Genomic DNA, 27,756 nt, shown 5'->3' on the forward strand with positions numbered 1-27,756 from the left:
TTGTCTTGATATTGGCAGACTGCCTCAACATTATATATGGTATTGCATAACCTGCTCGGATTTTTTTTTTTTTTTTTTTTTGATAAAACAACAAGCAAAACATTCAAGTATTGTGCATATGTGTGCCTAAAGAGAATGGAGAGGGGAAAAAGGGCTAAGAAATAAAAGCATCAGAAGACCAAAGATTACTGAAATCTGTATATTAATATTCTCAGTTGTTGAGAAATTACAGAAAACTTATCTAGCAAATTCTGGCTGCTTTATGCTCTCACTTTCCTGTGACTAATTTGTGGAAGGTAATTTTTTTATTTATTAAGGGTGGATTCCTCTGGACTACTTTGAGCAAAATTAAATTGGTTTGCACCAGACTCCTAATAGGTGGTCAGAAAATGAAGGTACGAAGGAGAGTAAGAAATATGATGAGATAGAAAATGAGACCAATGAAAAATGTAGCAAACCCCTTAGATTCATATTTCTGTACTGTTGGAGATGATATCCCATGGATGATGATGTTACCTGGCTCTGTGGCTGCATTTGGTTGCTCATTGCATCTTCAAGGATCAGGAAGGAGGAAAGATGGTACTGGGATGGTAAATACCTGAGTTGTAGCATATGAGCATGATGATGCCTGAAATGGAAACAGTGCTGCAGATCAGCAGGGACATTGGCAGGCAAAACTTGGTTCTGCTCTCCTTTTTTAAGATTTGATGCTCGGAAAGACTGGGCCTTTTCCCTCTCAGATTTTTAAGGCCAGAAGATGTATCAGTGGATAAATAGAAATTTAGACAATGATATAAACTGCCCATAGTCAACAGTTCTTTCTGTTCAGACAGTTCAGCTTACATTGCCTCATTGATGTCTGTTGCCATTCTTCTGTGGAAGCAATTTTGTAGAATTTTGGAGATTAGAAGGACTGTCTTGCCCCTTTAACCCATTTTGGACATGATGGATTTTGACTTAGGAAAAGCACCCTGTTCGGGTCACCGTTTATATATGTGACTGTAACTAACTATGTAATTGCAGTCATCGGGTTGGATCATCATCCTGGGATCCGATTTAATGCAGTGCTGCTGGTTTTGCAACAACCATGACTGTAGCTAGCATCTTGTCATAGATCACATCAGCTTGAATATATCTTGAGTTGGAGATTTGCTATTCCTTTTCAGACCTGTGGGTGTATATTGAGAGGAGAACATACATACTCAGTACCTGCCAAATATATGACATGAATCCAAAGTTAATAAACTATGTTTTAAAGCTAAAAGAAATAAAACACAAAAGGAAAAGAAAGAATTAATTCTTTATACCACATCATCTATAAAAAATAATTTTTAAGGAAGTAAATCAGGAAGGGTGATGCTAATTGAAGTCGTAGTCATCTGATTACCACGGGCAATTTGTTGAAAATGTGAGCTGTACTATAAATAATTTAACAATTCTCTGATCTGAAGGACCTTATTGCAAGAAAAACAAGGATCAAAACCAATCCAAAATTGTTTTCCTATATTTTCTGAGGGTACAGCAACCCTGTAAATAGTTCTTTGGTAATGGCATAAATACTGTTTCATGTATCATAATTGTGTAGTGGTATTTGAAAATCCTAAAACCATGTTCTAAGATTAGATGGTACCCTGCAGTTTGGTATCCTGTTTTTAAGAGCAAACAATTAAAAAGGTGTTTCTCTTGATTTTCCCTTTATGTGCAGATTCTGGATAGTATGAAGCCATTGCGCCCTTATGAGCGCATTGACACTTTGAAACAATTTCTGGAGCATGATGGACATGTTTTACGTTTTTTCTGTGTGTGGGATGACCCAGAATCCATGTTTCATGACCCACGGGAACTTGTTCTGCACTATTATTTGTCTGATGATACTATTGATATAAAAGAAGTTATACCAGTAAACTCAGGCCGGGATGCAGTTCCACTTTTCCTCAGAAGAGATAAGCTTCCAAAGGTGAGGAATGAAAATTTCAACTTATTTCGAATTATTCCACTAATCAAGAAATATTAAATGCTTTGCTTTGAAAATCCTGTATTAGGATTGTAATGGTATTTAGCAATTGTTATCAGAGTATTAATCATAATTGCATGATTTAGGTTTTGCACACATATTCATATAATAACTTAATAAGTGATGGAAAAAAATAAGTTTAGGCTTGTCTTGCTTAAATTAAAAGGAGAGTGAATTTAGGCAGAAAGGTATCCTATGATTTCCTTTCCCCCATATTATTGTATTAAGGCAAATGTATTAATAAGGCTCTGCAGTAATGGAAGTCCAGAAAATTAATTAATACTGATAGACAAACTAATGTAAAACTGAGGTGAATTCAGATTTGATCCATATGACTTATATTTGGAACCTTTGGAAAAGCCTGGTTTTAGTATTCCATAACATTACTTCTTTGTAGAAAATGTAGAGTGACTTCTTAAAATTTAGTTCCTAGATTTGGGACCTTGTGCAAAGCTAGTTAAAATCAATAGGAATCCATGAATAAACTTTATCAAGCATTAATCAGGTGCTTATTTTGAGAAGGCACCTCTCAGAGAAATCTTCAAGGGGTTTGAGTCCTCTGTAACCTATTATGATTATAAAATTAACGAGCTGGACACACTTCTGTATCGCTCCAGACAGATCCTGATGGTAGAATAATGTCAACCCACAGATGGAGTAAAATACTGGGGAATCTTTTCCCTCCTTTCCTTCTAATACTGGTAATCTATTTGTGATCCACAGATGTACGTGATGTTATAGTAAAAACCTAACAGCAAAATATTGCACTATTCTCACCTTGTGCATCGTGTGTTCTGAAATGTTGATTTAGCAGTGGCTCTATGTTAACAGACCATTGAACCATTGAAGTGCATGTTGCAATTTTAAGGGCTGGCTTCTTCCTCTGAATTCAGAGGAAATTTTGAGGACAGCAGACAGAGATCAGTCAAAAGTTGGGGTGTCAGGGAGGGTGGTAAGACAAAATAACCCACTTTGGTAACCCTGCATCAGAAGTTTGTTCAGAGTTTTAAAAAATGTAATGTGTTTGTGTATTAAGTTTGATATTATTGGGATAAATTACTATTGTAATTTTGAAACTCACAATAGAAAGAAAATACTAACATTTTTGCTAAAAGAATCATGCTGACTTGAATCCCTTGTATTTGTGCAGTGGTTAGCACAGTAGGACCAACTCTGAGTGGTTCTTTTGCATGTTTTTATGATTATTACTAATCAAAATAATAGCCTTCAGAGCAGATGTTGACAACGATGTGCTACTTTGGGTGTGCTAACCTTTGCTTTCTGTTTGCTTCCAAGAAAAAGGAGACTTTACTCTTGGATACACAGTAAGATTCGGAATGCTTCTTCTGGCATACATGCTAGCTTTTGACATATAAACTGGCTTTTAGGTTTAGTGGTGTAATCTTACCTCAGAATTTACTAAAAATCCTCCCAAGAAAATACTACAATAACAGTCAGTCTGTAAAAAACCTGCTAGTTCTAAGGTAACTGAGTTATCTTACTTCACTATTAACTGTATTTCTTAAGAGCTGGTCTCTTTTCTTGCAGTATGCTCCCACCGGGCTGTATCAGCCGGGCACTATCACCAGTCGCACTGTTCTCAATGTGTTTGGAAAGTTAGTAGGAAACAGAGGCCATTACATTCTGGACAATCGTAAGGTCAGATATTATTGAATACATCCAGCTGTTGAATGTCTTTGTAGTAGTTTTTGTAATTTCTGTGGTTGTTATCCTCTACAACGAAGAGAGTTATTTATAAAATTGTGTTGCCACTGGAGAATAGCTCAGATGAAAACTACTGAGATTTACTGTATGTAAATTCTGCGTTTGTGAAAGTGAGTAGCTTAGCATGGGGTGAAAAATACTTGCAAATGGACTATGAAGGTTATATTTTAAATCACACGCACTAAATGACCTAGATTTTAAGAAAAGTTGTGAGATTCTGAGATTTATAGAGCTGCTGTATAAATGTTCCCTCTTTTATTAGACAGGAGCAGTGCATCAGGAATTTTACAGAGACAGTGACCTGAAAATAGGGGCAGTAATTAATGTTTGGGGAAGGAAGATAATACTCTGTGATTGTGATGAATTCACTAAAAAATATTACAGGACAAAGTACGGAATCGGTAAGTAGTGATAATTATCTTCCTTATGAACATTTTTGTACCTCTGAGTTTGACAGAGCTGTCTTTGAATTTTATTACTGACAAAACATGTTCATTAAAACCTTTAGCAATAACAATATGTTGTAGGCTGTTAACAGCAAAGCAGTAATTTTGAAGGTGATCAAGAAGGGCTTTCTTATAAGTTACTCCATTGAAAACTAAAACACAATGTACATGTTCTGTTCCTAACTGCCTCTATTTTAAAACTAGAATGACAAAATAGTCATATGGATAGATTGCCTTTTCTTCTACTCTCCTTCCCCCTCCCATTCCAATAGCTGTGTTTGCAGTCAGAAAATAATAAGGAGCATGTAGTGAGTGGGTAAGTAGAATGAGCTCAATTATTCCCCATTATACTATGTTTCATTTTATATGGATGTCAGAATCCTCAGATAATAAGATTTTCTGACACGACAGTAGTAGTCTGTCACATTATTGGTTTTTACAATGCAGTTTTGTGCATTCTGGACCATTAGAGTATGTATTCTGTGAAGTTTCAGCACTGAATTCTGGAAACATTTAGCAACTATGTCCATAACAGAAAAGCATTTTGGAAACGTGTAACAATAGCGGCTTTCATTTACCTGTCTTTGAATTCCCTCTGTCAGACTTGCTAATGGTTCTATTATGGACATCTTCCTGCAAAAATGACTTAGTTAATTTCTGGCAGTTTGTTCATTCAATAAATATAGCTAAGTGTCTGACTGTTCAGAGATGGTTGAAAGAATCCTACTATGGCCTTTCTCTGACATTGTGAAACAAAATACCCGAGTAGACTCTTTCAGCTTGACTTGTGATCAGATAGAGTGTAGTGTTTGGATCAAAGCTTGTCTGCTGCACTGGGGGAATTGAATGATGTAGCACTGCCATTAAAACACTGAATTTCTTAATTGGCAAAACATGTCTCATTAGGACTTTTTTTAATAATAGTTTGGCATGTCTGTACCAAAATAAATTTTCTTACGCTAGCCAGTGTGTGAAGAAGTCATATTCAATAACCATGGTATTATCTGTAATAATAGTGAGTCTAACTCCAGAGATGCAAAACAGGGGGTTCTTCCCTGAGAATTTCTTCAGCCAAGACCACTGCTGCTATTTGGCAGCAATATCCTCTGTCTGAGCAAAATATCCTGGAAGAGTGAATGGGGATTTCTTACTCACAGCAGGCAATAAATGAAATGCAGCTGACCATTCTATATCACCCGAGCAATGCAACCAAGAGTTACACAAACGCAAGGCTCTTCCCCTCCTACAATGCTGGCTCAGTAATTACTGGTTATGTCGCTGGATGTTAAAGTTAGGTGGTTTGCAAGTTAGGAGAAGTCAGAAGCTGCTGATGTGCAGAATTGTAGAAAATTGGGACCACAGGTTATCTAGTCCGATCCCATTGTTCTGAGGCAGGATAGTGTATATACATAGATTGTCACTGACTGGTGTCTGTATAGCCTTTTATATCAACATTCTCCAGTAGAGGAGATTTCTTTGCCTCCCAAGGTATCATGTCCTAACCTTGTAGTTAGAAATGCTGCTTAATAGGTACTCTGAAGCTGGTTTGTGTAAAAGAAGAGAGTAACAAACTTACCTTTGTTGGACATGGAGAACAACTGCTCAGTATCCTCTTTTTATAACAAATTTGTACATTTTTGAACACTGTTCCAATACACCATCTTACCACCCTGGCCCCCTCCTGAGCCATTTGCTGCTAGGGGAAACCTTTCAGTCTTTCTCCATAGTCCATTCTTTTATATCTGTGATAATTTTTCTTGTTTTTCTCAGTACTGTCTCCAGTTTCTCTGCCTCCTTAACATGAAACACACAAAGATGTAATCTAGCCGAGACCTTTGGGAAACTGGGAAGTGTTCCGCACATACCTTTAAGGATACGTGAAGGCAGGGACTCTGACTAACATGAAAAAACCATCCATGTTGATGCAGCCAGTCTTGTTCACAGAAAATACATACTTTCTTAGAGCTAAGAGATTCTTGCAATTTGCTGTGAAATTCTTTCCTGCTTTCCCCATCAGGATTAAAAAAATGTAGGTGTGACTTTTTAACTAGAAGGGACTAGGAGTAGAATCAGGGTAGTTTTTGGCTTAGAAGCAGGTTTTGAGAGAGAAAGGGTGAGGGTTCACCTTTTATACTTACCGAGTTACAAATTTTGTTTGTGTCTGGTGGACATACAAGGTACTCTCAGTGGGCTCAGTCCCACACAGTGCCCGGCATTCTGCTCCCATCCAATTAAACACTGAAACGTGCTTAATTGCAGTTTGAGTCCAGGGAGACCATTTACTTGAGTAAGAGTAAGCAAGTGGATAAATTAGTTCTTACATCAAGGCACAGTGCTCAGCACCTCGTGGCATCAATCCAGCTGTTTGTTACAGTGTTTTCACATTACTCCCCTTCAATTTATACTCTTCTGCCAAAGCCATTAAAGAGGCCGACATTTATTTTTGACTCTGCAGTTTCAGCATAAGTTGCTTGCCGATGGAATTTGCCCTTTAGGAGAATTAAGGGCAGTTTAGATTTCTCTTGAAGTGCATGATTATGATATCTGATATATTTCCAATGTTGGTTTTGCCTGTTTTACTCTTTATACTGTTTGTGAAAAGCATAGGAGAGCTTTTCCATGGGTAAACAATAGCTAATGCCCTTCAATAGGAAGCTAATGATGTTACTGTCATCTAGCAGTGCTATGAATGCAAGAGAAAATGCCTTAATGTGTGACACTATCTGTCCAGACTCGTTAGTGCAGCCTTAGAGAAGGAGAAAAATATTCTATAGCCATGTAGGTGTTGTGATCACCCAGCTGAAACGTGAGCTATACTGATGTGCAGTGGGGTGAAGCTGATACTCGATCTTCTCACTAAATACGGTATCTTAGCACAGAGTTGAGTATGAAGCGTAGAGTTGAGTATAAAGTGTTCTTTCTTAAATAACAGATTGTTCCTGAAGGAACAAAACCAGTAAAATCTGGTTTCTTACTGATTTTTATTCAGTGTCCCGGCACCTCCCAAGCCTGTCTGCTATGCTTTTTCGCAGCACCCTGTGATCCCTCTCCTGTCCCAGCTCTCCTCGCCCTCCCACCCCCTCATTTCTCAGGCTCCCTCTCTGACCTGCTGCCTGGGCAGAGCAGCGTGCGGGGTGATCGGCTGGCCAGTACATGTGTGCTTTTGGCCAGGCAGCTGCTGCTGGATAACAGCTGACTTCTTGCTTTTCCCTCAGTGGGGGCATTAAAGCCTGCTGCCAATTTTCAGTAGACTCGTCAGAGATCAGAGTCTCTCCGGCGTCTAACCTCTCTGCTACATGTGGTGCAGACTGAGCAGCGGCTTCTAAATATACTTGTGCATTTACAGATGCCTTTTTTCCTCAGGTAACTGGAATAATCATGAAGTAAGACTCTGTAAAAAGAGATTTTATTTGACTCAGAATAAACACTGGCATGTTTTAGCTGCATGGAAGGTTCTGTGAGCACTAGTTTTTCTTTAATCCTGCATGTGAAAGTTGTGAAGATGGTGGTATTGCCGCCTTATTTTACTTCTTACCTAAACTGTAAGACAGACTCTCACAAAAACCAGGTCTCAGCTGTTTGTTATACATCTCCTCTTATGTATAGAGAACATCATGTTACCAATGTCATCCCTCCAGGTTATCACCACCTCTTATATTATCCAAGGCTAGTGTGATTTCTTTTGCCTGTTCTTGGCTGTAATGCTCAGAGGTGTCTGTCCTCTTCCTCTGGAGGTAGAATTTCTTGCCTGCCTGCTATATACTGCTATTCAGTGTGTGGTTATCACTAATCCAAAATATGTAGCACTTGACTCTTCCTTGAAATATGGTTTTATCTAACACATAAGGGTTTTCCTACAGTTCTTTGACTGAGGGCAGAAGGTAATCTTAGAGTGTATACCAAAATCTTACCATGTATATTGAAACTGAAAGCAGACAAGCTCATTCAAGCTGGTTTAATGCTGCCTCTGCGGCAACAAATTCTTCTTGAGGAATTTTCTCTTTTAGTTTTTCTTACTAAGGCGGCTGTGCTATCTTCAAATTGTTTATATGCTAAAGATGTGGTTGGAGCTGTTTTGTTTTTTGCTGTTCCCACTGCTTGTTCAAATCTCACTCAGGTTTTTCTGTTGTGAGAAAAAGTTACTTGTACGTGGTACATGTTTGATATACTAGGTGAAATATCCTATGCCCATCTCCTGCTGGGCATCAATTGGTGCAGTAACAAGGGGGTGAAACTGTCCATGGGGAAAATATCTGTGCTATTCTTTCTGGAAGTAGAAATTTGTAATCCTGGCCTTTCAATTTACCCTCTACCCACTGTAAATTCACACTGAAAATGTTACAGCCTGGAAGAAGAGAGCATTGATTCCTTTTCCAGACTGGACAGAGGTAATTTTCTTAAGAAACGGCGATAACCTTGAGAGAGTGCATTTTATGTGTAATGCAAGTTGTCTGTCTGATTCTACCCTCGTGGTGTGTGGCAGAGCAAAGATGAAATGAGTTTTGAGCTCAGGTATGGCTATTAGTCCACTGCACCTAGCTGGCTGTTCAAAAGTTGCAGAAATGAGTTTTTAACTAGTTTCGTAAACTGTATTTCTCCATGGCAATTTCTTTCTGAATTTCCTCATTCACAGGAGAGAATGTGAATACATAATCCTTTAAAATCCTGGAAACTGTGGGTGGCACAAGGCTGGATGTTTACCTTGTTCTCTTTAGTGAGTCTGAACGAAGCACGGTCATTTTACTTTGGGGAAAGGGTGGGAACCAAAGTGCTGAACTTCTCTTTGGACTCCGTTTACTCCAGGCTTGGGTTGTGAGGGATTTAACACGCTCTCTGGGGCTAACACAATATTCCTCTTAATTTGTAGTTTCCTTCTAGTTTATAAACCTGATTTTCATCCACATGTGCTAAAGTACATACAAAGCGAAATGCTTTAGCATTTCTTAATGAATGCCTTATGCGTGAGTGTTAATGTGCGTACGCTGTGACCTGCATGTAAACACATTAGCGTGTCTTTTATCGGTCCAACTGAATGTCCTGGCTTCCCAAACGCTTTTGGCAGGAAGCGTATTATCCGCAGCCACGCAAAGAGAAGGGCTTTGCTTCTGCTGAAATACGCGCTGCCGCAAACCTCCGGGCTTTGAGGGAGACAACATCGGTGCAGGTTACCGTATTGCGCAATTAAAAAACCTGACGTTAAGGTTTATAAGCAGCATCAAGACCCTCACGGGCAGCAGCCGGGCCCGCACCGCCGCGCCAGGCCGTGAGGGGAGCGGCGCGGGGGCGGCCGCCGCCCGCCCTGCCGCGCGGCCACTAGGTGGCGCTGTGGGAGCGCGGGAACCGCCCGCCCGGGGGTTCCGCCCCTCCTGCCCGCCGCCCCGCGCCCGGCAGGCGGGAACGCGCGGGTCGGGCCGGTGGCTGCGCCCGCAGCAGCAGCAGCAGCAGCAGCGGGCCGGGGCGGGCCGGGCCGGGCTTTGCTTTCCGTCTCCGTGGATGTCGATCTGCGTACTGCCCGTAACAAGAATCGCCTGTGTCTGTCCTATAACATGGCAGACTGAAAAATGTCTCGAGAGGCAATTTTTTTTTTTTTTTTTTTTTTGTCACAGACGGTATTTAGGAAAGAGTATTTTGGCGCATGTTTACGTACACACGTGCTCTTTCACGGTGAAGGTTGCTTTCAAAATTGCTGAATGGACTTTCTTTTGCATATGGGCCTGGCCTTCGTACTTCTGAATCACAGAAAGGGCACGTGTAGTTTTTATGGAGAAAAACGTTGGCGTGGTTTTGCAAAACCCCCTTTTGACTGATTCAGGTGCAAGTATTAGCTTTTCGAGTCGGACCGTGTTCTTCTAAGAGGTAAAGGCCAAAGGAGATCTCATAGTGTTTTCAAGTTAAAGAAAAACTCTGACATCTGAATGCTTTCTGTGTATTTCAACTTCATACTGCTGTTAGACAAGTCAGATTTTAAGAGAGTATGTTGCTTTGATCTTGCGATATAGCCATGTTTAAAACATTTTAATCACGAACCAATGCAGAAAATGTTCCAAGTGCCAGCAGTTTTGTCATTCTCCTCTGTTTGCACTGAAACCCATGCTACAAGTTCAGGCTATTCATGTCTCTTCAGTTCTGGGTAGAAAAGTTAAGTTTTAAAGAAAACCCTTTATTTCATGGGATCCACTTTTATAGACCGGTCACTTGCGTCACTCTTTGCCCCCTGGGCTGCGGTTTGTGATTCCAGTTTGCCTCATGTGTTTGTCTTTCACTTACTAGCCCAGCCAGCTCTCCCTTCTTCAGGGCAGTGTCTCCAGCACACCCAGGTGTGGAGGTGATGCTGCTCTACATGGGCGGTGCTGCACTGGTTGGCTTTCACCTTCTTGTTTTGCACCTGTGTTGGCGTGGGAAGGGCTCTGCGGGTTGTGGGACGCAGCAAGCTGGGCTCGGGGCCACAGCAAAGAGGGCCAGCCGCAGCCTGGGCTGCCCAAAAATCGAGCAAAGTGACTATCCCCCTCTGCTCAGCGCTCGTTAGACCTCATCAAGGTACTGTGTTGCCTTTTGGGTCTGCCAGGACAGGAGAGACATGGACCAGCCGGGGTGAGTTCAGGGGAGGCCCCAGGATGGTCAGGGCTGAGGAATACCCGAGGGAGCAGGGCTTGCTCAGGCGCCTGCACCCACCCATGGGGAGGTTGCTGAGACCAGGCAGCCTGGCTCTTCGCAGGGGTACGCGGCGGGAGGACACGAGACAACATGCATAGTGGAAACAAGAGGCTCAGGGTTGGGTATCAGGAAAAACTTTCCTCCCTGGGGCAGGCTGCCAGGGCAGGCTGCGCAGCCTCCGTCCCGGCAGGTGTCAAGCCCCAACTGGACACAACTCGGAGCAGCCTGGTCTGGCCTGGGGCTGACCCTGTCCTGAGCTGGAGACCACGCTAGAGACCTCCCGAGGTCCTGTCCAACCTGAATTATCCTGTGTTCCTATGATTTATGTCTTCATTTGCCTCAGGTCTGCCCATTTACTTTCTCCCATATACAAGTTACTTTTTTCCTCTCACCGTTTCCATTTTCCATTAACCTTATTTAACCAGCAGACTGTATTACTCTCCTGAAGTTTTACATGAACCCCGCTGGCAGCTGGAAGCTGTTTTGCAGCGAAAGTGCGGTGCAGGGAAGCAACAAGGGGCCAAATGGTACAGCAAGATTTTCACCAAGAGAGGAGTGAGGAGGGACCATAGGGCGGCAGAGCTTTTGGGAGCAACCCCTATGGGAAGTGAGTGCAAGTCCCTGACCAGATATGTCTCTGCTGAGTCAGGAGAGCTCCTGCTGTATATGTGGGATAGTCAGGACCATTGATCACTGTGAGGAAAGACTTGAGACTGGGGAAAATGAGGAAAAACAAAGCTTCCGAAACTCTGGGTAAAGTGAGATATGGACTGAAGCTATTGGCTTCAACGTACCAAAATCTTCTCATATATGTCTGATTTAAATAATGAATAAAATTTTATTTATTTATGTATTTATTTTCCTCTGACAAAAAGCAGAGGGCAGGAAACTCATAAGCCAAGTATTTACTTAATCATGTTGTCTCAAAGGATAAAACTGAAAAATTAATTTAGAATTGTTAATTTATTATTTTATCCCATTTTGAAACTATATTTGTCTTTCCTTTTGCCTGTGTATCTTAATGATATTTGTCAAACATTTTAAGATTATAGATGAAATCCTGAAACACTTGAAGAAACGGTAATTTCGCTGTTGGCTTCTATGGAGTCTTTTTCTACCTTGTAACAGTAGGAGGGATCCTGGTTTGACTTTGATCAGTGCTCTGTTACAGAAATAGGCTAATAAGTATTCATACTGGAAGTTTAAATCCTTAGTAGAATGGCTTCATCAGAACAGTAATAAATAAGTTGTGCTGTCTTTGTTGTAGAGGATTTCACCCCAGTTCCATATAAGGCTCTACCACCTCCAAAACCAGAAAAAAAGTTTCCTCCTTATACTGGATTTGGTTCTGAAGAGGATTCTCTGTGCTCCTGTATGGGTCTGCTTCCCAAGCCTCCCCAAAGAGATTTCAAGAAATTCATGGAAAAAGACAGGTATTTCAGTGAAAAATATTTCTAACTTTTTAAAATTATGTCTTTTTGTGAAGGAGATAAATGTTAAGTAGGAAAGTCATTTTTTCAGCAAAATATGCAGTTCATCAGACTTTTAAGGGACAGGTGCGTGAGGACTGGTTTAGTGACACGGTACTCCAATTTTCTCCAAACTCAGCAAAATTTCTCTTTTGAGAAGGCAAATATTCTGACCCTCCCATCCCCTACCTTCTTCCCTTCTCCTGTCTTCAGTGGGAGTTTGATGGAAGTCTTAGTCCAGGAATTAGTCAGGAATTTTGTATGCTTCAGCAGTCCAACACTGATTTGTTTTTCTGTTTGACTTTCTGGCATTTACTTTTTTTGTCTGCTGAATTTCATGCAGTTTACTGGAGCAATATTAAAGCAGTAACCCTTTACTTTCCATTACGAAATGGTTTGTCAGGCAGTGGTTGTTGAAGCCTAAGTGGAAAGCCAAGTCACATGCTAGAGATTCACCTGTAGAACCTCTGTAAAAGAAGAAAGCTATTAGAAAAAAGGCTTGGAAATGTGTTGATAGTGCATATAGCGGTACTGTAAATAATTTAAACCACAGTCACTTAACAAATATCCAACTAATAAGATCATCTGGTGGGCCTGATTTTGTGGAGGTAATCCTAGTATGTATTGCTATTCAGAATTTAATTTGAAAAATATACATACCTAAATGTGTTCTTTCTTTATAAATTTTCTGGAAAGAAACTTGGAGTTTGATCTGCAACTGAATTTGAATACAAATTCATTCCAGACCTGTGGCAGAGCAGTAATTTTCGCCTGAAAATGATTCCTTTCTGTCTGGCTGACTCTAGCTGGTTCTGTTAATTTAAGCTGAAAATGGTTTTTGATGAAGTAGGGAATCTTATGCCATTTCCCTTCGTGGTCCAGGAATAACACAATTAATGTATGTTACAAAACTCAGGAGAGTATGTATCTTAGTGATGAAAACTCTGTTTTCGATTTCTTACCTCTTCTTTTGCTTTTTAGAAGTGGCATGGAAAGTAACATACTGCGCTTTCTTGCAAAATTCGTCACAGATAGTCCTATTGACAAGGATCGGAAATTCATTATTTCCTACTTCCTGAGTGATGACACCATTTCAGTTTTTGAACATATACAGCGAAACACAGGTAAGATGTAGTAATGTCTTGCAATCAGCCCCTGTTGCCCTGCTCATTTGATTAGAGTTTACAGTAAACATTGTGGCCAGACTCAGCACTAGCAGAAGCAGGCATGTGGATTTTTAAATGCAATGGGAATTACATCAGCAGGTCTACTGCATTATCTTGCATAGCTGTATGTCATAGTAATTTATAATCTTCATCACTCAGAATGACGCTGTTCATTGTATGACAGTACTTCACAATATCCTTTGGGAATGGGAAGTTTAATGCATTAGAACTTTTATTACATTTTAATATGCAAATTTGGCCTTTAAACTTTTGCTTTGGTTGTGGATAACATACAGGAATTGTATTGTAACTGATGATAAATACGGACAGGAAACGTAAGACATCAAGAATGAAAGAGTAAATCCTTTGTTTTGCAAGATTGTGTTACGGTGTTATGAAACCTGTATAGCATCCATTGTATAGAAGCAGCTCATGAGAGCAAAGCAGCTGTGATTTTTTAACATACTTTATCATTAATCATGTAGTGTTGAGCATATAAAGAGTGAAGATTGCCCTGTGCTAGTGTCTGTATGTGCGTGCGTGTGTGTGTGTATAATACTGAACTGAATTTCAAGGGCCAGACTGCCAGTGTTTAATGACAAATGCTTTGTTACTTCTCAGTTGCTTGATCACATTTATCCTATTGCTGGGGCATGGTCACCCAATGTTGTCATGGTTAAATTCTTTTCACCACTGTTGTTGGCTGCCTCCACCTGAGGATATGAAAGGTTTTGTGATTTTCAAGCATCTTTTTATGTCCGTGGAGGGTCTTGTGCATGGATGGAAGAACACAGCACTGGGAAGGATGTCAGGAAGTCATTCTGTAACTCAGAGAGATAGGGAGGCCTTGGCTAAGCATGACCCTGCTGGAGAGATTAGTGTATTTCTGTGAAGCCCACAAAACATCTGCAGCAACAGTTTCCGAGCAGTTGACATCCAGAAGTGCTCTGGCACCTCTCAACATGTGCAGTCAAAGGACTGACTCTTAAAAGCGGCTGTCGGCCTCTGATAAAACCGTAGAGAGAAAAAAAATTAGGAAATCACATTCTCTCAAAGACAAGGGAAAAAGAGTAATAGAAGGTTTCCTTAGTTACCATGTTAGGCTCTTGTGGAACCTTGTGACTAGCTCTTTCGATACTGCTGGAATTGCCCTGTATTGGCTTCTTGGCACAGAGCACCTTAGTATGGTATTTCAAGTACGCCCTGCAGTGGCGACCAGCTCACTGTCTAGAGCAAAGACTGTCCTAGGGAGGACTATTCACTCCCCTTTGCTTCAGGGTCTGGTGCCAGCAGTTGACTTTCTGAGGTCCAGTTTTTCAGCTTACAGTTAAGGACTAAATATTCTTGCAACCCTACGTTTAAGCCTTTTCTGAAAATGTTTTCTGATGTTAATCCTTCACAGACCTATGATGAACATCACGTTCACCACACCTTCATTTTTTATGGATATCTAGACCCTTCTGTATCCCCAGAGAACTCTTTCTGTGCCAGTGGTACTACTAAGTAATTTTGAATGCCCTGCACATTTTCAATGCAAAGAACTTCTAATGGCATCTCTGCTTGTATCCAACTATATTACGAATGCATAAATAGGGATCTCACCCCCAACTAAAATACAAGCAGTTCTCTGAGAAATGTTTTGAAAATGTGTAGTTACCTGCCTAGGCTTCAATGAGCATTCCCAGCTAGCCCTGCTCCATTGCAACATCAAGATTAAGCACTGTTTTTGGCAGCAGTGTCCTGTCATCATTATTTTACTAGTTTCCTGCCATCCAGTGGCCTGTAATTTATGCAACTTCTTTTATTACAGCTAAAGACACATACACTTATGTATATATTTATTATGTAATGCTGCTGAGAGCCTCAAGGGCAGCTCAGTTCCCCACTAGTGAATGACATGTTTGATTGGCATTCTTGATGTCTGGAGACATAAAGGATGCTAAGGGTACAGCTGCACTGTTAAATTAAAGAAGTCCAGGGAACAGTTTGAATCTTGGACCCCAATCATATATATTACCTGTTCGGTCATTCCTGGTTCTCCTTTGCACCTTTCCAACTAGACAAGGCTCCAGAGAGCCTGGGGCCCCTCCTGGGGGATGCTAAACTCCAGAAAACTCTCCTACAAGGCAGTAAGGACAGGGGTGCACCAGGTTTGGCTTGCTCCACCCTTATCAGTCGCCTAACACTATCCCAGGAGGTTTTGCACACTCAAAAATTCAGGTCCTTCTACCACATCCGGGGGCTGCAAAACATACCCTCAGTTTTATGCTGTAAAACACCACTCTGTTGGACTGCAGCACAGCCCTCACATACCTTCAAACAGTTTGAACACGCAAAATTAATAGCTGTGTCTTAAGATCCCAGATTTATCACATAGCACCCAGAGCAAAGCCAGAGCCACACACTGTGCAATCCAGATGTGGTCAGTTGCTCAGGCTCTCAACAGCGTGGGTGCCAGGCCAGAGATTGCTTCCTGGCTTCCTTTTATTTTGGAATGAGAATATATGCTGGGATTACAGCTGGGAGCCCGTTGACCATTGCTAGTCAAACAAAATGTGAAACAATAAGTGGGCAAGTTTGCATACCAACAATAACAAATGCTTTAAGACGCATATGAAAGGCAAGTATCTGTAAATGGGTTTTTAACTTCCCTGGGATGTTAAAGTGGATGGAGTGGCTGACTTTCAGAGGTGGTAGAAAGGTGAAGTGGAAGGATGTGGCTGAGAACTGGCCATTGGAGAGTAGTGAGAACAGCCTTGAAGAGACAGGATAAGAAGTAGGGATGGGGGGTTGGGCGGGGTAGAGCAGCAGTTGGAAAGCAGCCTGGGACTGCAGAAGTTTCTTTGTTCCCACCTTCCTTCTTTTCTTTTTTCTCCCCTTCTCTTCTCTCTCTCTATCCCTCCCTCATTTTAGTCATGTCTGAAGGAAAAGTGAACGGGTTTCTTTGAGGTTAAGAATGAGAAGGCTTTGCAGAGGTCACATAAGAGCAGCTAGGAAAAAGGAGTAAGGCACGCAAAATGGGAGCAAGAAGAACATTCGTGTGTGAGAAGGAAAAGTGTTGAAGTGGATGGGGTGGGAGAAGAGTAAGTTTGAGCACATCTTAGAGAGGGGATGAGTTAAAACAGTAAATGACTCCCAAAATAACAACTTGACCATCCCTTTTGTGCACAGGTTCAAAGGGCTATTTTTGCCTTTTTATTTGCATGAATTGATAGCAATTGGCAAGTAAAAATGTTTCAAATTGCAGTCCTAAAATGGAATGAATAAGTTGCTCATACTTTTCTCAGTCCAGCAACCTGAAGGTTGTAGACAAGTACTTCACACTATTAGTAACACTGTGAAACTGTATTTGAAATGCACAGGGCTGGACATCTTGAAGCACTTTTTGAGATGGGGGTCAAAGCATGAGAACTTTGGCTCCCCATGCAGAAGATCACAGCCCCTTTTTTACTCAGTGTAAGACCAAGCCAACAGCTGTACAAACACCTGCAAAGTCTGATCTGATCTTAATGGAAGCGGGTCTTTGGTTGTGGTGTTTATTTTGTGCTTTGAGCCTGGCTCTTGTAGATTTCCATCAAAATTTCTCATCAAGTTTCAGTGTAAAATCTCTAACCTAATAAGATATTTTTGGTTGTTTTCCTTTATACCTCTTGAAATGTACTAACCCGTAACATTTAAAAAACAATTATGGGACAGATATATTAAGGTAAGTTTCCAATCTAAGTGCACAGTTGCAGGGAAATAGACAAGAGTGAAGTTCCAATCTTACAGAGACCAGTTCTGTTTAAATATTACAAACAGTTACCAGGATTATATAATCTAAAATTTCATATGTGTTTTAATAGCTAGTTGAAAAGTTATGTATTGAGATTAGTAACATTAGTGCTTTGAATTGTGTTTTGATTCAAGCTAGATCTGACAATTACCATAGTGTGTTTTTTGTCTTTTGCTTTTATGGTGCTAGTAAGGCAATTAAGACAGACATCTGACCCAAAGTCTGGTTTAATAAGTAGTTTGGGTTTCACATTAATTTATAATTTTGACTATAAAAGGCATTTTATTACACTGTTCATCAGCCTTTTATTGGACTTGCATCACTACCTTATATGTAATACATCATTAAACGTTACTAAAGTATGCTTTTTGGCTTTTGGGTTTGGAAGCTCAAATACAAACAGGAAACGAACCCTCAGCACTCCAGAGTTGTTGTAGGGCACATATCCTGATGAAACTAAACATGTAACAATGTTTTCTAGAAAGCTTGGTACATGCAGTGCAATCTTGTGGATTATCCAGAAGATATTACTGGAAAGCGAAATGTTCCTTGTGGATTATCCAGAAGATATTACTGGAAATGTTCCTTGTGGATTATGCAGAAGATATTACTGGAAAGCAAAATGTTCCTTTTAGTATCTTACATACCCTTGAGCACCGTATGCAGTTTCCAGTGGCACAAATAAAATCATTGTAATGTGAAAAGAAATAATGTGACATACCCAGCTCACAAAGGAAATAACAGATCGCAGTTAAGTTGCATTGGCAGAACAGTGTGTGGAAGATAGTGTCATGTCACTCCTACTTTTTTTTAACATTCAAAAGCCCTTAAAAACAAATTAGAACTACAGTGCACCAGAATTCATGATCTTCGTAGGACGGTGCTATCATAAGTTGTGAATTTCTTTTTCTTTTTTGCTTTAACAGTTCAAGGATAATTGCCTGCATCTTACATTTTGCATCTTATGTTTCTCAAGGGTCAGTCCCAAGGCTGGCGACAGGGTTATGGGAACGATTTGAAGAGGCACATTTCTGTCCCATTTTAAAGAAAAGAAAAAAAGGGAAGGTGTTTGGCAGGCATTCAAATGAGACATGTCACAGAATATGCACAATGTAACTGTTGCTGTGGACACTGGCAGAAACAGTTCTTTTAGCAAGGAGAGGGAGTGGGAGAGTGTATTATGAGACAAGAAACTCAGGGATGAAAACTAATATTTAAATACAAACCAGCTGGTTTGGGGTGTCTTTTGGGTTTTCTTTTGTGGTTTTTTTTCCCCAAGTAAAGCCACAATTAATTATTTACAATTCTATTCCCATAGGGATACTTGGTGGGAAGTTCTTGGAAAGAGGTCGCATTAAGAAGCCTGGGCAGGAGCTCTTTAAGAGTGAGCCATCTGAATACTTCAAGGCTCAGAATCTGTTTGTTGGAGCCAAAGTTTGTTTCCATGGTCACAACTTTCTTTTGGTGGATGCTGATGAGTACACATTCAACTACATGGAGAAGCATGCAAATGAGGTGAAGCAGGCTCTTGTTATTTTCTGTTATCTTTAAGGACTGTACCTTATCTATATATTTTTCAGAATTATTTATACCTAGTTTCTTCATCAAAGTTCACAGCCTGGTACTCTCTGTCTAGCAGTGGATTTAGGAGATGTTAGCTAAGGAGTGCACAGAAGCCTAGCCACTCTTCGCTGTCCATTCCCCTTCTACTTTCTCAGCATCCACTCTTACTGTATTAGAGGTTGTTAGAAGGTATATCCCTGCCTATTCTTTTTTGAGACTGTTTGTGGACCTCTTGTCCCTGAATTCATCTAACCCTTGTTGAACCTACAGATACTGTCTGCTTCCACAGCTTTCTGTGGCAGCAAGTTGAAAAGTTCACTGCCTACTATGTCAAAAAAAAAAAAAGATGATAAAAGAAGTAAGTCTCTTTTACCTGTTTTAAATGAACCTCCCACTAGTTTCAAGGCCAGTTCTAGTGTTCTGGGGTTTCATGAAGATCCCCATTCACCTTATGCACCACCTTCATAATTTTGTAAATCTCAGACATTCTTCCCCCACAGCCTAATCCTATCTAATTACGAGTCTCACCCTTTTTAGTCTGTCCTTGCAAGGCAACTGTGAGATGTGGAGACTGGAACAGTGCACAGTACTCAAGATGTGGGCACATCCAATTTAGAGTCTTACCGATGAGGCTGTTATATTCCCTGATTTGATTTTTTGGCTTCATACATATTTATCTGCCAAAACATTTCCCTTGTAATATTAGAAATTCATATCACAGTCAGGAATTCAAGCTTACAGTTTGTACTGAGTTTCACTACCTTTTGGTGTTGCCTTTAGAGGGCAGAGCAACAATAAATAGAGAGCTGGCATGCCTCGGCTGATGTATACTTCATGCTACCAGTCATTACAGAAATGACTGGTAAAGAAGCCCTCATTCACCAAAGCCAGAAATGTATCCAGTAGGAGGAAATTGATTGTCTTATAGCAATTGTCACAGAGGTCAAAAAAAAAAGGATACAGGGATGGAGAACCACAGAAGAGTCACAGAGTGTTTTGTGGGATTTTATGTTGGTTTGGTAAGAAATGTAGATTTTTTTATTATTATTATTTATTTATTTTTTACAATTAAGTTTGTGCTGCGATATTTGAATAAATGTACCCTGGTATACTTGGAAATTCCTGTTATGTGCAGGTCTGACCCGGTCACTCTGAGACGCATCTTAAGAATGCATTGGCTCAGGAGCCAAGGCATTTCTGCATCATGATCCCTCTTCTGGATTGTTGCTTTGTCAGTGTGATCTTGAACATCAGCCTTTGGATTAGACTGTGCTGTGAGGACTTTGGGGTAGTGCATAGGCTTGATAGCTCATGGTGGCGTGGCAGCATGAATGGTGCCCTTAACAGACCTTCTGCAGAGCTGCCCTTTGCGTGGGCTTGTTGAGAGTACCCCTAGGGAAAATATCCAGGAGCATTTATCCTCTGCCCGTTTGTCCAGACCTTTTGTGGATGGAGAAGGGCAAAGGTTCTTAGTGCAAGTTTTAATTGTTCCCTGCCTGCTGGCTCACCAAAGTGAATGAACCTGCAAGACTCCCAAGACGCCAGTAGGCCTAGCACAGTTTTAGGGACTGTGAGTCTTGATGCCATTGTGCTGCCGAGGCAGAGGTACATGCAACCTGACCCTGTGCTGCCTTTGGGCCACACGTGCTGTTCTCACTCAAATGAAAATAGCAGAACCGTGTGATTTCTTTGTAAATTAACATGGAGTTAGCACCACCTGCCTTCCCTGGAATAATGAGGAAGGTCTGCAAAATGCTTGTTGATGTAAAATGCTACAACTGCTAAATGCTTTAAGCAGTAAAACACAAAGCTATATACATTATGTTTTCCTACTGCTGGACTGTTTCTCCTCCTGGTAGAATCAAAGCCAAAGCTATTCTCCAAAATGCAGTGCACATCATTAGATTGTAAATGTTCTTTGGAACTGCTGTCTGAATTGATTATCTTGGATCAAACAGGTGAGATCTTAGTTTTCCAGACTGAATGATTGTATATTATCAAAATAAAATCTGCAAAATGGGAAGAAGCAACACTAAAAATACTTCTTGAAAGTGAATTTTGAAATGTTCTTTGCACAGTTAAGATTTTAAAACAGCTGGTAGATAAAAAGGTTTATTCTCCCAGTGATAGATGCTTTATTCACATCCTCTGAATAGAGCTCCAGAAGTAAAGACACACCTTGTTTGCCTCAGTTCATCAGGGGATTGCATACTCAAATCACAAGAACTTCAGCAATTATTAGAGAAGAGCAGAGCTGGAAGATGGTTTGAAGAAGGGGAAGCAATTTTAAGATGACTATTTTTCAGTTATTTTTAAAATTAGAAAATAAGTAATTTTCCTTCTGAATAGACAGAGGTTTCCTTTCAGCGGAACACTTCAGTATGTTTTCTGAAAACTGGTGAAAGAAATCCAGATGGAATGTTTTTCTTCTGGAAAATGCCATTTTGACCACATGTCTATAGGCTTATGTTGATTTAGATGAAACTTTGGTAATCATAGTGCAGGTGGGAATTCATTTTGCTATCATTGAAACATTTCTTTGATACTATATGAGATATTTGAAAAGTTTTAATTTTCTGTTTCAAAATTGTATTTATTATATAGTTTTTAAGTTATGGGGAGAGAAGAATCATTGAGTCTTGTCATTTTGATTGCTACCTGTACTGAAAGTAACTTTAAGGATCTAATTCTCAAACCTTTTCAACACTTTTAGTTTCTTTTCCAATTTGAGGAAAAAAAATATGTATTTAGAAAATGTAAATTTGCTTGCAAAACAGAACGTGTGTTGTGCACAGTCCTACCAGTATTATCCAGGTTTGGGGAGGACTCTTTGAAACAAGGCATCACTGTGCCTCCTTGGAAATGAATTTATCATCACTGAAACAGTCTCAATTGTTCAAACTTTGTAGTCTTCTGCAGCACAAACATGCAGGTTGATTTTACTTCCACTGAATTCAACATCATAACCTCTGACTTAAGCAAGACAATCAAACAAAACTAGATTGTGACTACTAGCACGTCAGGAATTACATGAAAAGGGGGGAAAGCAGGTAAAGAGTTATTGCCATGCTGCGTGGATACTCGATGTCTATGTAGGTGTTTGGAATATGTAGTTTAGAAAAAAGATGTAAAAATAACTGCTTTGATAATGTAGAGAAGACAGGTTTTTAAATAGACAGAACACTTTGTCCGTCTTTAAATACTCTGCTCATTGATGCCTTCTGCCCAGTCTTTTCTCAATCTCTCTTCCTTGCTTTTTCAGCAAAAAGCTGTGTGCTTATGGCCCAAACAGTAACAGCTTGGGGAGGGGCCTGAAAAAGTTGCTGTCTCTAAAATGTTTTGGTTGCTGGTCCAGCTGCTCCACACCACTGCCTTGCATGGCATTGCATGCCAGGACTGTACCTGGAGCTTTGGCATAGGCAGCAATTGTCTTCTCTAAATCCGAGCATGTTACTTGTAACCACTGGTGTATTAATTAAACTTGGATCAATTTGTACTGCTCTGGCAGTGTCATAGGGACTTCAAATACCATTTTCTGGATCCCTTTGAACTGATACAAAGCTGTAGACAGTCTTCAGCATAATTGGGAGTGAGGCCCAATCTCTGTTGTGATTAGGTCCTTAATACCAGTCATACCAAATTTCAAATAATTGCTAGTTAAAAAAACATTGCTTACTGGAAGAAATGGGAGAAGACTATTTTAAGACAGTTCATTGTGCTTTTTAAGTTAGGTAGAGCATGATAGATGTAAGGACTCAACCCCGATTTAATGACTAAATACATAGATGTTTTATGTTAAAAATAAGTATAGCAAATAAATCTTTTGTAGAGTTCTAACACAACAATCTGAATATAGGGTGGAAACCTTAGTGTTGCAGTTCTGTTTATCTAAATTCAAATTTATTTTAATGGCCTATTTAGGAAGAAATAAGCATTCTTCTTACATGACAGGAAAAATCAGTTCCTAACAAATTTCCAATCTGCTAATTCTGAGTATATAAGACAACATAGTCTAATATGAATGAGAATATCTATTGAAGCAGTTCATAAGAGCCAACTGTGAAAAGATTAATTTTAATTTGGTGAAACTTATTAATTGAGAATTAAGTGAGGTGCACCAACATAAAATGAGGACCAAGTTATTAGAACTGTACTTTAAATGTTTCTACTTTTTCTTTAACAATACAATGTTTGAAGCAAAAGTGGATGTCCTTTTATGTGGCTGGAATAAGCTTTCTGAGTGTGCATGATGTGACGATTTTTGTTTAATTTTTTATATTCTCAGTAGGAAGCAATTTTTTTTAGTAGCAAGCTTTCCTCCAAACTTACCACAGTGCTGATTTATGCATTGGAAGTGAGACAATGAAGAGGCTAATGATACTTAGTGGTTCAGCATTGCCCTGCATCATGACAACTCTTGCTGTTACATGCATAGTTGGTTGCATAGTGCTTTTCCCTCTAATCTATGTCTTGCTTTCCTCTGTTAAGTTCTCCGTGGCTGATATTGGTGTCATCCTTAAGAAACTGAAAGACATAACCGAATCTCGTTCCCGAGAAATCAGACAGGTGTTTGCAGCCACTGACCCTGAGCATACCAAGGTGATTCAGTATGACCCTTTCAGGTAAGACAGTAGATTTTGTTTTCTAATATTTAATGAAGGCACATTCCCCAAAAATGTATAGAGCATGACTGTTTCTTGATGCTTTCTGCACATGTTAGCTGAAAAATGGCGTACATTTGTTTTGCATTTACTTGGAGACCTGTGTGAAAAAGAAAGTGAATCCATGCCCCAGAAAAAAAGAGAAATGTGATAGTTTCAAGTAAGCGGAAAAGCACAACTAAAATCTGTCTACCTTTTATGGAGCTGGCATAGGGTGTTGTGAAGAAAGGCAAGCCTGCAGTAATATGTACACTGAAGGATAAAGAAAAGTCCACCCTGAGAGTCAAAAAAATTAATTAGTTGTTTTGAAATTCAAGAAGGAATGTTTGAGTTGCCTCCTGAAAATGGTGTTGTTTGGGTTTTGAATAATTGATAAAGAGAGTCTTCATGGAATCGAGGTGTATTGAAATTATAGAATGCAGTTGTAAGCATCTTTAAAAAAGACTGGAAAGCAGTAGCGAGAGCAATAATTAATGCTTGGATAGTAATTTTACCGTAGATAGGGGGAGTAGAAATCTGGATTCTGGCAATGATCCAGATACAGCAATGGGAAATGTATAGATACTTGAAAGAGGATCACGCTCAAATGTAAGCTGATTTCAGTTTATCCCACAGCCAGAATACTTGAGCGTATGAACTGTGTTGGGTACTGGTAAAGTTAATGATGTTGAACAGAGGAGGAAATTTTACCTAGAAGCATTTGGTTTTCACAGTGGTAATACACTATGTATTTAGGACCTGTCATAATAACTAAAGCATATAAGTAGATGTATATTGCGTGGAATGTCATCCCTATAGGAATGTTAACCAAGGCAGAAATTGCTTCTGAAATATCTCAGAAGAGATATAGATCAGCAGAAGGTTCTTCCATCAGTTCAAAGTGGAAGTAGTGAGAAATGAAAACAAACTGGTATTCAGAAATGAAAGATAAGTGATTAAAAGGTAGGATTTAAACTAAAAGGGGCCATAGTTATTGGCAGCTTTTGGTCAAAATATTTCTAGACTCAGGTATTTCACTCAACAGAAGCAAGATTTTGAATTGTTAATTGCATTAAGAGGGAAAATATTATTACTAGAGTAAGAAGGGGAGAAAATTGAAAGTTAATGTATGTCTGGAGAAACTTTATAGCACTTGGAAAAGAGTTTTAATTTATATGCACAATAACTGTGTGAAATCAAATAATTATGGTTTTAATTCAAATTATGAAATAATCATCTGTAAAACTTCATCTTCTTACAGGCACTAAGAGCAGGTCAAAGCTTTGGAACATTTGCATGATGAAATTGGTGGAGCACACTTTTAGAAGGGATGAGTGTGCTTTTAAACAGCAGGGAAAGATTTTTATTTTATCAAGAAGAGGCTCAGTTGAGTGTAAATTTAATCACAGTCATATTCTGTGCAGCTGTGAACAGCCCAGCTGTTTAATTTAGGGTAGTGCTGTTCTGTGGCATGGAGTAAGATATGTCTAGTCATATGGTATTGAGGCACTTGGTTTCAGCAACAAAAATGCAGTAGCCCTCTCCATAAGCAAGAGAGAAAGCAGGGGAACCCACTAATAAATGTTTTCTTGGCCTCAGTGCTCACCTGGGCCAGCCTGAGCACCTGCTAATGGTCTACATCCCTCCTGTGGTGGGACTGCAGAGGGTCTAACAGGGAGCATTCACACTGCCAGAGGAAGAATTTGCCTCTATGGAACATTTAACTTCTGTGCTTTATAGTGATAGTAGATGTTGTTTCTGTTCATTCATATTATAGCCAGTAATCTAAAGGCTCTCTTCTTTTTATTATCCATGTATCTTATTTTAGAACAAAAGAAACATTTTTAATGACAAAGATGAGAGCACTCTTTGCAACTATGAAAAGTCAAAGATATTTTCTGTGAATAGAATATGTACTTTTCTTTCAGTTTTGTATTTTCTTGTGTACATCACTGTTTATTTTTAATCTGTCATGGCATTTCATGATTATAACTAACTACAAATGATTATTTTTAGTACAGGCAATTATCTGTGTGACAGCTTCAACCAACATGATAATCCTCTTTTCTTATCTTAAATATAGCTAAAGCTTTACTGTGCTCTGAATTTGCTTGTTCAGATTTCTTCCTTTCTACCTCTGTAATTTTATATGAGCTGCATTTAAAAATACACTTCTAAGTATGATGTAGTGAAGCAGAATTGTAGTTATACAGTTTACTTTAACTACATTCAGAACCCAAATCTACAGCTCATCGTCCAGGAAATAAACACATTGTGTACACTGAAGCTATCCCCTAAGCTATTGTTAAAACTATTGAAAGCTTTGTTAAAAAGAGAAGAAAAAAATAACTAAAACTTAGATGCCTGTGCATCACATGATCCTATCCAGACTGCTTTTTCTCATAAGCTACTGCAAGACCACTGTTAGAGACAAAGAACCATGTGGGTTTAACAAAGATGCCTGTCTTCAATTCAGCTTGAGAAAGAGCTCTCTTAAGCAGTTAATTATTATTTCTTCTTTCTTTACCAAATTCAGATTGCAATCTGTCTTATTCTTCTACAACAACAAAAAAAAGTAAAACAAAAGATAACTAAGCTGTGGGAACAATTGTTGCAGCTTGTTTCTTTTTGTCAGGAGGAGTTTAGATGTAATTCTGTTTGCGAATCTTGGGTCTCGCTCATTAGTCCCTAGCAATCACTAAAATATTCCTTAATTCCCAAATGAGACAATAATTTTATCGGGGAGTTTTGGTGACTTTGATTGTCACTGACTGACTTGAGAAAATAGAAGACCTTTAAAATCCTGACACTGGAAAAATCTGTGCCATGTATAGAAATCCAGTCTGTGGAAATATTCAGATGGGTGATGGTATCTACGTGCTTTCAGCTTTGCCAGCCCAAGCATTTAGAGTGCCAGGCTTATCAGGCAGTATTGTCCTCTTCTTTGTGTTTGCAGTAATATTACTGCAGGCTCCAGGAAAGAGGCTCCAGTTTTGACTAGATCTCTGAATGCTGCTACAATACAAATAATAATATTCAGTAAGTGGAAAAATAATACTGACAAGATAATGATAAAATTAATAGATGGACCACGTTTTGGTCATTGAGTTTGCATAATCTCAAATAAGGTTTGCTACTGTCAACAACGTGTCTTGTCCTTATATTTATCTCCTGCCACTGCAAATAAAGGATCTTTCTGATTTATTTAATATGAAAAAAGCAGCAGTTGAATCAAAGTAGACACTATACAGTGTTTAGCATCCTTTTTTGAATAGCTGTATAAGTGCAATCTTATTCTATGAAGAGATATCTTCATTTGAACAGGACCACACAAGCCTCTGAGAGGAAACAAGTGAAAAATTATATTTGTTGATAAAATTTTGCAATTTGGAAGGGTACTGAGTTTCTGTGCTTTCAGTTCACGTGTGGATCTTAAGACACCCATTATCAGATTCATTCAAGAATTTAACTGTTCTCCAGACAGCAGTTTGAGTTTTGTGTCCGAATTTTGTGCATCACTAATAATTTCTTCCATTAGTTTTTGAAGATCAGTATGTAATCACAGTGATGCAGTACCCTCAAGGGTACCACAAGGTACAGCTCTAATTGCATCAGCAATTATGGTGAAGCTTACTCTTAGTGCAGTTTATCCAGCAGTATCATATATAATTAATCTAATTTTGACTGAGGGACATAGGCCTATGTTGATGCTTGCTGTTAAAAAAAATCCTCCTGAACGTGAGTTCACCAGAGGCAGATGTTTGGGATCATAACGCTAATGTAGTTACACTAAGCCAGGTTTTTCAAGAGGCCTTGTAGCAGCTGAGGTAACCTACAGTTCAGGCCAGTTTTTTCCAGGAGAGCAGGAAGCCTCCTAGGTTTCCTTGAATACCTTGGTACTGGTGGTTTTTTTCCCTTATGTTGTGTCAACATCCAGGACATACGAAGAACTCTGTAATCATTGAAGGCAACAAAATCCCTACTGCAAAGACAATGTAGTCTTTAAAATTAGTCCTTCTCCTCCACTCTACCAACAATATAAAGCAGAGGGAGATTGTTCTGAACTGTAATTACTAGTCCTGGTTCTTAAGCTCCAAAGCTTGTGTCCGTTTGCTGATATACTACATGTGCCTTCAGGAGCTTACCCAGAAATCACTCCAGCTCTATTACCAGCAACAAATTGTTGATATTAGGAATGACTCATCATTCAGTGCCAGCACTGGCTCATCAGACGGATCTCAGGAGCATTTCTTCTTCTTGGGTTGGGCTGATTTGTCTGAGCAGCACACGCAATCTTGGGAGAG

The 27,756-nt window shown here is 39.6% G+C and overlaps 1 protein-coding gene across 3 annotated transcripts in view; it reads left to right on the top strand.

The window, feature by feature from the left end:
* Window positions 1-27,756, top strand: part of EFHC2 (EF-hand domain containing 2) — a 72,207-nt gene that overhangs the window by 23,335 nt on the left and 21,116 nt on the right. For all 3 annotated transcript variants that reach the window (XM_030020488.2, XM_030020490.2, XM_030020489.2), the window contains 7 exons: window positions 1,706-1,957; window positions 3,563-3,673; window positions 4,002-4,140; window positions 12,107-12,272; window positions 13,290-13,432; window positions 18,568-18,764; window positions 23,301-23,434. In XM_030020488.2, coding sequence (XP_029876348.1) covers window positions 1,706-1,957; window positions 3,563-3,673; window positions 4,002-4,140; window positions 12,107-12,272; window positions 13,290-13,432; window positions 18,568-18,764; window positions 23,301-23,434 — 1,142 coding nt within the window. The remainder of the gene's footprint in view (window positions 1-1,705; window positions 1,958-3,562; window positions 3,674-4,001; window positions 4,141-12,106; window positions 12,273-13,289; window positions 13,433-18,567; window positions 18,765-23,300; window positions 23,435-27,756) is intronic.

This window comes from Aquila chrysaetos, chromosome 7 (genome assembly GCF_900496995.4).
Source record: "Aquila chrysaetos chrysaetos chromosome 7, bAquChr1.4, whole genome shotgun sequence".
NCBI classification, from domain to species: Eukaryota; Metazoa; Chordata; class Aves; order Accipitriformes; family Accipitridae; genus Aquila; species Aquila chrysaetos.